The following is a 10,266-nucleotide window of genomic DNA, read 5'->3' on the forward strand; positions in this document are numbered from 1 at the left end:
GGGCTGCTTGCTCACCGAAGATGGCATTCGCTCTGCCCCCGTCAGGTCGACCAACGTTCCGTATAACGCTGTGTTGAGGCTCAGCAGTCACGCGGGGGGTGTCAACCTGTCGGAACCAGTCACTCATATTATCACATATCGTACCTCCTGTATCATCTATTACCTCCCAGGTCCCTTCTTCAACTGCAACACTTGCAGTACAACTCTCCAATCCCTGGGACCTCTTCGCGATGTTCCTGGGAGCCATCATTCGTCGGGTCGTCCACCGGTCCTCACTGAGAGCACAAACGAGAACACATACGAGAATTAAATAAAATACCGATAGGAAACATTTGGTAAGTCGAGGGATAAGTTTCCTGAGCTTGTCATGTCCATAGCCGGCACCATCCACTAGCCTGGCTTGGACAGAAGAGGGCACTAGACCTTTTGAACACACCTCACATACCTCTGACGTCTGGGGAATCTCTGGCTGGTCCACTACATGCTGTAACTTGCCATACCGCAAGCACACATCCGCCTTCGCTCCAGACTCGTTGGTATCCGTGGGTGCCTGCACACGAGGCCTCTCTTCTAGCTCAGGTACCTCTGCCTTCTTAACCTCATGTTCCTTGTCGAGAGAATCAGGAGACACTGCTAGATAACTGTCGATCTGCGGGGGAGAAAACAAATTAAATATGTTTAAATCCGGGTCTGTCTTTATCTGGACATTACCATTGCCTGTTACCTCAGACCGTGCTGTTCCGGTAGACTCGTCCGCAACCTTGGGAAGATTGATGCTCCAATCTGTCACCAAGTCGTTGGCTAGTACCACGTCAATCCCAGCCACAGGGAGGGTATCGACTACTGCCAACTCACATGTGCCGCTGAAATAAGGCGAGTCGAGATGTACTGGCACTAAGGGGGCGATGTACTGCGTCCTTGGAAACCCAACCAGGACAACCTCTTGTCTCCCGTCCACACTTACTCCCTCGGGTACCGAGCTCTTCATGATCAGGGACTGGGCTGCTCCACTATCTCTGAGCACTACTACAGATCTACCAGTATGATCACTCGTTACATACCCGGTTGAAGTGTGAGGGGTCAACAAACTTGGTCCTTCCTGCGTCGTCGTCGACTGGCTTCCTGCTGGTGATGTTCCACAGCTCATCAACATCACCTCCCTTCGTGCGCTGCCACCTCTTCTGCCTCGGCACCTAGCAGCTATGTGCCCCTTCTGCCCACAAGTCCAGCACACCATGTTCCTCCTCGGACTACGGTGTTTCGGACTACTAGGACTTGTTCTTCGGGGGCTACTTGGGGGCGTCTTCTTAGCGCTTTGTGGGACGGGTCTTTCTTCTTCATCATGAGGTCTGTCAAACCGGCGCTGGTAATTCCTTGGGACGTACTTAGCAGACGGCCTATGAGTCAGGATGTACTCTTCAGCCATGGTGGCTGCTGCACTCAAGGTCTCCACCTGCTGCTCTTCTAAGTATGTCTTGAGGTCTCCAGACAAACAATCCTTGAAGTCCTCGAGTAGAATCAGCTGCTCGAGGTCTTCCCTGGTCTCCACCTTCCGAGAGGCACACCATTCCTGGAAAAGTCGCTCCTTGATGGTGGCGAATTCGGTGAAAGTGTGCTCTGAGGTCTTCTTCAGGTTTCTGAACTTTTGCCTATAAGCCTCAGGTACCAATTGGTACGCCATGAGCACCACTTTCTTCACCATATCGTAATCGCCGGAGTCGTCAAGGGATAACGTAGAGTAGGCGATTTGGGCCTTCCCAGTCAAGACTGACTGTATCATGATGGCCCAATTCTCCCTTGGCCACTCCAAAGAGGCAGCGACTTTCTCGAAGGCTGCAAAGAACTTCGAGACTTCCCTCTCATTGAATTTGGGGACCATTTTGATATTCCTTACCGGATCGAAACCGCTGGTGTCCGTTGTTAGCCTCCGACCACCGCCTAACCGTAATACTTCTAGTTCATGTTGTCTCTGTCTTTCTTTTTCTTCTCTCTCTCGCTGTTTCTCTTCTCTTTCTCGTTCTTCTCTTTCTCGTTTCTCTTCTCTTTCTCGTTCTTCTCTTTCTCGTTTCTCTTCTCTTTCTCGTTCTTCTCTTCTTTCTTCTCTTTCTCTCTCTTCTCTCTCTCGTTTCTCTTCTCTTTCTAATTCTAAACGCCTCATCGCCAATTCCTTTTCTTTTAAGTCTCGTTCCATCTCTAATTTCTTCCATTCTATTTCACGATTTATTTCTAAGGCACGCATCTTGACAGTTAGGAAGCTGATATTAAGCTCACCTGCATCACTGTCAACGTCGCTGCCCTTATCTTCCTTTTCCGTGGAAGCTATCTCCTCACCTTCCCTTGTACTAGGAGTCTCGCCTTCCTGTTTCTCTTCTGCCTTCAGGTGCCGGTGAACCTTGGACAAGATCTCCACACGGGAATCACTGGCACGGATCTTTATCTCCAGGTAGGCGCTCACTAGTACAAGCTCTGGTTTGCTCAGATATTTTAATCTGGCAAGGCAGTCTACTCTGTTCAGAAAAGCCTGAACATCGTCCAGATCATCGATGGTAGCTTTTTCTGCCATTGTCACCGATGGAACACTTAACTAGCACTTGACACACCGCTTACACTTTAGCACTTAACGCACCGAGCACTGTTCTACGTCAATATTGCACTTTATCGCACCAAACACTGCACTTGCCAATATTGCACGTAATCACTTCGGGCACCGCACTACCCAATATTGCACTGAATCCAAGCGAACACTTCGCTCTACAATATTGCACTAAATCACTGAGCACCGCACTAGTCAATATTGCACTTAATCGCTTAATCACAGCGAGCACCGCACTGCACAATATCGCGCTTAGTCACTCTGAGCACCGCACAGGACGTATAACGTCGCAATCGTCACACAGGGGGAATTATATACAGGGATTACGCCACTTCACCACCCCTGTCAAGCATACTTAACAAGGGGACGGATCCCGCTGGGGATGCCAATTATGTTACGGCCCTCTCGGGACGCAACGGGGTTCTTACTCTGATGTCGTTAGAGGAAGATATATATATCCGACCCCAAGCCAGTAGAGGCTATCAAGGGATGAGATCCGTGACGCAAGTAACTTAAAAGGGAGTAGGGAAAGAAAGTTAAGAACTTAATATTATAATGTTCACCAACACCATTTAAATATATAATAGTAAAACGTACACAAGGGGGAGGGGTATTAACACTTTACGAAGGGGATCAGGCACAATCTAGTCTTCTGTTGAAGACTCTTGATCAAGAAGCTAGGTGCTGAGTCCGCGGTGCTTTCTTCGTGGCCTCAAGACGTGTCCTCTGAGAACGCCGAGCCTACCCTGGCCACAGGTCAGCCACAACACAGGTCCACTGGGGGCACCGTCGTGGAGGCCGTCAACCACACGTCCAGCAGGTCTGCTGGCAGGTACTGAGCCACCAAGGCTGGTACGGCCACTCCACGAACGATATAAGGGGTACGCCCTAGACAGGAGTCTCGTGTGATATCACCAATCACCCTCCTGTCCTCAATACCCCAGTGGATTATCGTCTCCAACAGTCGGTCCCGGGTAAATCCTTTCACTGCCACTCCACTGGCAGGCTAACACACCACAGTGTTCTTCCGGGGGGACGACGTCACAACAGCTGCAGCAAACTTCACCGTATGGAGACTGGCTGCCTCGGGTAGACTGACTCCACCTTCAACACAGTGGTCCCAGGTCGGCTCTGTAAGCAGACACGTCATTAATAACCGGGACACTAATACTCCTCACTTACGGTGGCGGGCGCAAACACCTGACGTATCCAGTCCATAGATGGCGCTGTCGTCGGAGCACCACCTCACCAGAGGTCAGGAGCGGCGGTGTTGAGCGCTGATCCAGACTGGAAACTGGTCCTCGAGGCCAGTACACGCTGTCCTCACTAGGTGTCGTCGTTCGTTTGGCGGGGGTTTCGGGAGCTGACCCACAGATGGCGTGTTTGTCACTGCTCCAGGCTCGGACGCTGGATCCGGGTTCGTAACAATATATATATATATATATATATATATATATATATATATATATATATATATATATATATATATATATATATATATATATATATATATATATATATATATATATATATGTCGTACCTAGTAGCCAGAACGCACTTCTCAGCCTACTATGCAAGGCCCGATTTGCCTAATAAGCCAAGTTTTCATGAATTAATTGTTATTCGACTACCTAACCTACCTAACCTAACCTAACCTAACTTTTTCGGCCACCTAACCTAACCTAACTTATAAAGATAGGTTAGGTTAGGTTAGGTAGGGTTGGTTAGGTTCGGTCATATATCTACGTTAATTTTAACTCCAATAACAAAAAATTGACCTCATACATAATGAAATGGGTAGCTTTATCATTTAATGAGAAAAAAATTAGAGAAAATATATTAATTCAGGAAAACTTGGCTTATTAGGCAAATCGGGCCTTGCATAGTAGGCTGAGAAGTGCGTTCTGGCTACTAGGTACGACATATATATATATATATATATATATATATATATATATATATATATATATATATATATATATATATATATATATATATATATATATATATATATATATATATATGACTGAAAACTCACACCCCAGAAGTGACTCGAACCCATACTGCCAGGAGCAACGCAACTGGTATGTACAGGGACGCCTTAATCCGCTTGACCATCACGACCGGACATAAGGAAGTGATAGCCGAAGCTATTTGAACCACTTCCCCGCCGGCACTCGGATGGTAATCTTGGGCATAGCATTTTATCAAATCACCTCATTCTTATTATTATCTGCTCTACTTAGTTTTCAATCAATGAGCATGACGCTTGTCTCTGAAGCCAACCAAAAATATAGTCGAAAGCATAATGTATGGATTACTATCAAACAATTTTTGATCCTCTTACACAATGGTCTTCTAGAACATTTGAACTCTAAGCCCATGCTAAGCTTAAGGAAATAAAAAATCGAGTTTAATCTTGGTCTTCAAAATAAAAACCAAAGTAAATAAAGTAAAGAGAACTCTCAGATAAATTTGAAGACGAGATGATTGCTAACAGAAAACAGTAGATCCATATGCTATCGCATTGAAGTGTTTAACTCAAAACACTATTATGGAGCAAGACACAAAATCAGTAGACTGGCAGATGTAACAGCTCGAACTCGACTCGGCTAGAAGTGTCTCTGGCAGTTCAGTTCGCATGTGGATTCACATAACACGACGTGTTAGTGTGGACAAAAAAAGAAACATTTGAACATTACAGCCATGACGACAGAGCTTAATATTTACTATACCAGAACGAAGGCTTCATTCCTAACATTCTTCCGATTTTAAATAAAATATACATCCTTCAAGTTAAGTCTGTCAATCTGTCGTATGGCCTTTCCTGATCTTCTCAGATGGTGATCAATATCCGTTAGTTCTGATTAATCTTTCCCTGAATTACAAACTTCTGATTCATGGAGTTATTGTTGTCTTCATACCACGTGTTTCATTGTAAAGCTTGGTACTGGGTGTATATCTGACATGAATACACCTAACCCAAAAAAGGGCATTAATCAGATTTTTTTTAAATACATAATGTATATGCCTCTTTAGGGTCGTCGCATTCATAGCCTTTTACAATAGTCGAACGGTACTTATGTCTCTAAGGCACTCCTTCACTCATATATTTACTGTTACACGACATTCTTTACTATATATATGTTTACCTTCCGTAATGGGCTAGAAATTAAAAAAGTTGTAATATTAGTTATATCTTTTGTATGTTAAATATTTAATGTATTTTACTGTGGCTCAGTGCAGGTGGCCGAGGTTGAGACAATTCAGTTTGTATCAGCGTGTTTGTGTAGTCAGGTGGGAACTCTCCCTAGGGTATCCATTATCTTGGTCTTTTGCGCTATGATAGCGCAGTTGGGTCAGATTATATTCAGAGCTCTGTAACAAGACATTCAATTTTCTTACACTTCCTCATTCATTTTCAGACCTCATTCTCACATAACCAAACTGACCTCTTTGTTTCTAGCAAACTTGGTGTAAATTTTTAGATATGATTGTGCGACTTCAACAAAAAACGTCAGACTCAGCATGGTTTTATTCCCATTGGACCACTCTAACTGGAGGGTGTGGATGTAACCTTCAGAGTGGGAAATTGGTCAGATGTCGTCACAGTCTTAGTTCCATAAAAGATCGTGCAGTAGGGAGAAGGCAGGAAGATTCTCTGAGATTCAGAGACGCTGTCTCCCACCACACAACACAACCAGTCACCATGGACCACTGTTGGCTCCTGTTGTTCCTCTTGGGTGAGTATACGCTATAACCATTCCTGTTATTATTCTGGGTTTTCTCCAATGTCTTAGCTCTTGCTGGCATACTTCCATGCTGCCCAGAGACCACTACAAAGGTGACGCTGCAACTACTGCCAGTCCAGAAGTAAAAGATAGTCATGCAATTCTACAGTCTCAAGCATCACATGTCCTTTAGACGCATCTTATAACGTTCTGTCACAACTGATCTAAAAATCATCCTTATATCTTCCGTGCGGGTCTAATATCCTGCCATGTTTAATAACACAGTTTAAAACTTTGATGAAATTATAATATTTCTGATACACAGTTTCCAATATGTAAACAGTGCTTCTGAAACACACACAGTTGTCGTTCATTTTCACCGTAAGCTTTACCCTAACCAGCTTCCTTTTTTTGGTCAGAGAAAATCATCTGCAATAATATGTCCGTCAGGATATACCGATTTACTGCATTATTTCACCGTTATTTACTAATTTACACTTAATTCGTACTTATAAGGCTGGGTATACATAATTAACTAATTTACTTTGCTTCCAAGAGAGGGGAGGTTGAACCAATACTTACGTCATTACATATTCACTCGAATATGGAACGGCCGATAATATATTTATTTCACGTTAGCCTCACTCATCCGAACCAACACTTGTGTATTTCCAGTAAACTCAGTAGACACGGGTAGGTGTAGTACACAGTCTTGTGGAGTGTATTATGTCAATAACGACTGGATGAGACACACAAGGTAATACTGGGCGACGAATGGAAAGGAGAGGGGTGTTAATTTGCACAAAGATTATTTATTAAACCACAGTTCGGCCTGGAGGAATGAGGAAGATAAGACAGTTTGACAATAAGCTTTCTAGGGGTGGGCAGTGGCGAGGCAGATCCGTAGGTACTAGGCGCTCAGGTGGCTGTGATTGTGTAAATTCCAGAGAGGTGATATTTTAACACCTTTAGTAATGTTAAGCTTTAAGCTTTGTTGGGTATTATTTAGGATGTTTAAATATTTTCTTAACCCACATCCCCACTTATATACTACTGGTCTGATCTATATAAAATACTTTTCATAATCCCTTCACTGCTATGCCTTAGCGCCCAAGGGTCTCCCAAACGTCACTCCTGGTTACAAGTATAGCACAGCGCCCTCCTGGGGTTTCGAGGAAAGTTTCCCACACTAAAAAAATGTCTTACCATTAGACTGCAACATTTTATATAAAGTGTTCAACATCACTCCTTACGTCCTCACACACTGGAAAATGGAAAGTCACTGAATCTACCATGTTCTCTTGTTCAGCCGAGTCCTTTACACCTCATGTGACTTAGGTCGTCGTGTAGAGCCAGGCTTTCCTGATTTCCTTAAATCTCTGAGAGTTGAGCAGGTCACTCACTGCGTCTTTATTACAGGAACATCAACCACGACTGACACCCAGCAAGAGGAAGTCCCGGGACGTACAGGTGAGAACTAACTATACTCGTCCTCGCTCGGGAAGCGGTCTGCTCTACACTTTCAAAAAACTCAAATGAAGTTAGGTTTTTGTATTATACAGAGAAATTAATGCATATACAAATATAATTACATACGCATATAAAACTTCAACTAGAAAATAAAAACTGTTCACCATTCCAGGCGTATCAGCAACAGTGTGTCCGGATCCGTTCAAGGACGTCGGTGGCCGGTGTCTCTATTTTGAAAACGTGAACAAAGCTTCATGGCAAGGCATGCGCACCATCTGCCAGGGTCATGGCGGTGACCTGATCAAGCTGAACACCCCCGACCTGTTCGGTGATATCATCAGTTACATTCATGGCAACGGTATGTCTACACAGTTATGGGTTCCGTTTCCCATTCTTGGGGACCAGGCACCATGTCAGGATTATCGAGGTTTACTTGAGCCAACAACTGAGCCGTTAGCAGAATTCAACAAACAGTAGTTGCCTAACTCTTGCGTATATTTATCTTTAGGTGAACAGAGGCATCGAGTGAGGAAAAGTGAAAACACGTCTCTGTCCTGAGCAGAAAGTGACACCAGGGGAGTTACTGCGAGCTGCGAGGCGCACCAGGCTGCGAGCAGCCGCGCCCAACAGCCTGGCTGACCAGTTCAGTAACTGAAAGGCCTGGTCGAGGACCGGGCCGCGGGGACGTTGAGTCGCGAAATCCTCAAAAGGTAACCACATGGTAGGGGTAAAATGTTGATTGCATTATTTAATACCGTCCTGAACAGAGTCCAAGATTAAAGTAAACTTTCAGTCAATCCACACATCGAGAAATGGAGTATTCATCTGTGTTTTATCTCCATGTTAAATGCAACATTACTATTTCTTCTGTTTATGAGTTATAGTATTATATTTGCCTTATTACAAACATTCATATAATTATTTCTTGGCTAAAGATACCTACTAATCAGGACTCGTTGATTTCTCTTCCATTCGGATTTGGCAATTTCAACACTGTCCAGGTGATATCGGACTGTTATTATTACCTATGCTCAGAACCCTACATCTTTCAACATTAAACATTTTTTTTTGTATCCTTTTGACTGTTTGCAACTAGTTTCTGTGGGTGATTTGTGTCCTCAATATTGTATAAATACTCTTATGAAGACACTAACAATGGACAATTCCTCTGCAACAGACACAAGCTAAATGGATGTAATAATTCTTCAATTCATAATGAATGTGTCTTAAATATAACTACACAATAGACATTATGATGCATCTAAATATGTGTAGATCAGCATCATTCGAGTTCACTTCTTCATTCTCTCTCTCTCTTACCACAGGCTGGTCTGATACTAATTATTGGATCGGTGGTACTGACGAAGGCCACGAAGGAGTGTGGACCTGGACCGATGGGTCGTCTGTCCGGATGGGAACACCATTCTGGGCCAACACTGGATGTGACAATGTCCAACAGCCAGTTGGAGGAGACGTTCAGAACTGTATTGTTTTGGATGCAGCCATTCACATGTATTTCAATGATTTACCGTGTAATAGCACTTATCATGGTATTTGTGAAGGCTGATGATATATTTGATATCTCTAACAGTTTTGAAAACTCGATCATAATTTGAGAATGTTAACCAGACCACACACTAGAAAGTGAAGGGACAAAGACGTTTCGGTCCGTCCTGGACCATTCTCAAGTCGATTGTGAGAATGGTCCAGGACGGACCAAAACGTCGTCGTCCCTTCACTTTCTAGTGTGTGGTTTGGGCAACATATCTCAGCAACGTTATTGTGACTCCTCGTCTGCAATTTGAGAATATTAGGAATCCATAAACGTGACTGTGACATCAGTTGAAGGAATTTCTAAAGAAATGTACACTATTAATTAGTGCTCTATTAAATTCATTTATTTAATGTTATTACAATTATCCTATTAGCACATTTTGTATATTTTATAGTACCATACATTTTAAGAAGTTGGGTAGAACATAAGGTGCGGACGATGCTGTAGAGAAACCACCAAGGTGAGAGTAGATTTGATTTGTAGATGTTTTACCAGTACGAACTCATATCAACTCCGCCAGAGATGCACAGAGCCGTGTGAGGAAGGATAGGTGAGGGGTCAGGAGAAAATGCTAAGCCAGTATAACTATATGGCTTTTGGAAGGGACATGAGGACAGAATAGGAGTTAGGATATAAAGTTACAGCCCCGCTCCTGTGTCAGGTAAGTTCACTACGGGTTCACCATAGCCCGTGCTGCTGGGAACTTTTATCCCAGTAGCTGAATCTAAAACAACAACAGTTAGGATAAGAGGAACTTTGCCCAATTACTTTGACGGTCGGGGATCGAACACCAATCTACAAATTGGCGATTCGATTGCTATTATTATTAACATCTTTATTGACAAAATTTAATTACAATTTTGCCTAATCTGAGGAATTCAATTAAGGCTTATTAAAGTGAAGATAATGCTGGTATT

The 10,266-nt window shown here is 43.5% G+C and overlaps 1 protein-coding gene across 1 annotated transcript in view; it reads left to right on the top strand.

Annotated features, from left to right (window-relative positions):
• Positions 1-9,699, top strand: part of LOC123751378 (type-2 ice-structuring protein-like) — a 28,052-nt gene extending 18,353 nt beyond the window's left edge. The window contains exons 2-5 of the mRNA XM_045733471.2: positions 6,082-6,336; positions 7,744-7,794; positions 7,967-8,152; positions 9,120-9,699. Of these exons, the coding sequence (XP_045589427.2) occupies positions 6,082-6,336; positions 7,744-7,794; positions 7,967-8,152; positions 9,120-9,361 (734 nt within the window). The 3' untranslated portion in view covers positions 9,362-9,699. The remainder of the gene's footprint in view (positions 1-6,081; positions 6,337-7,743; positions 7,795-7,966; positions 8,153-9,119) is intronic.
• Positions 9,700-10,266: the final 567 nt, after the last annotated feature.

Source organism: Procambarus clarkii, chromosome 84, assembly GCF_040958095.1.
Source record: "Procambarus clarkii isolate CNS0578487 chromosome 84, FALCON_Pclarkii_2.0, whole genome shotgun sequence".
Lineage (NCBI taxonomy): Eukaryota > Metazoa > Arthropoda > Malacostraca > Decapoda > Cambaridae > Procambarus > Procambarus clarkii.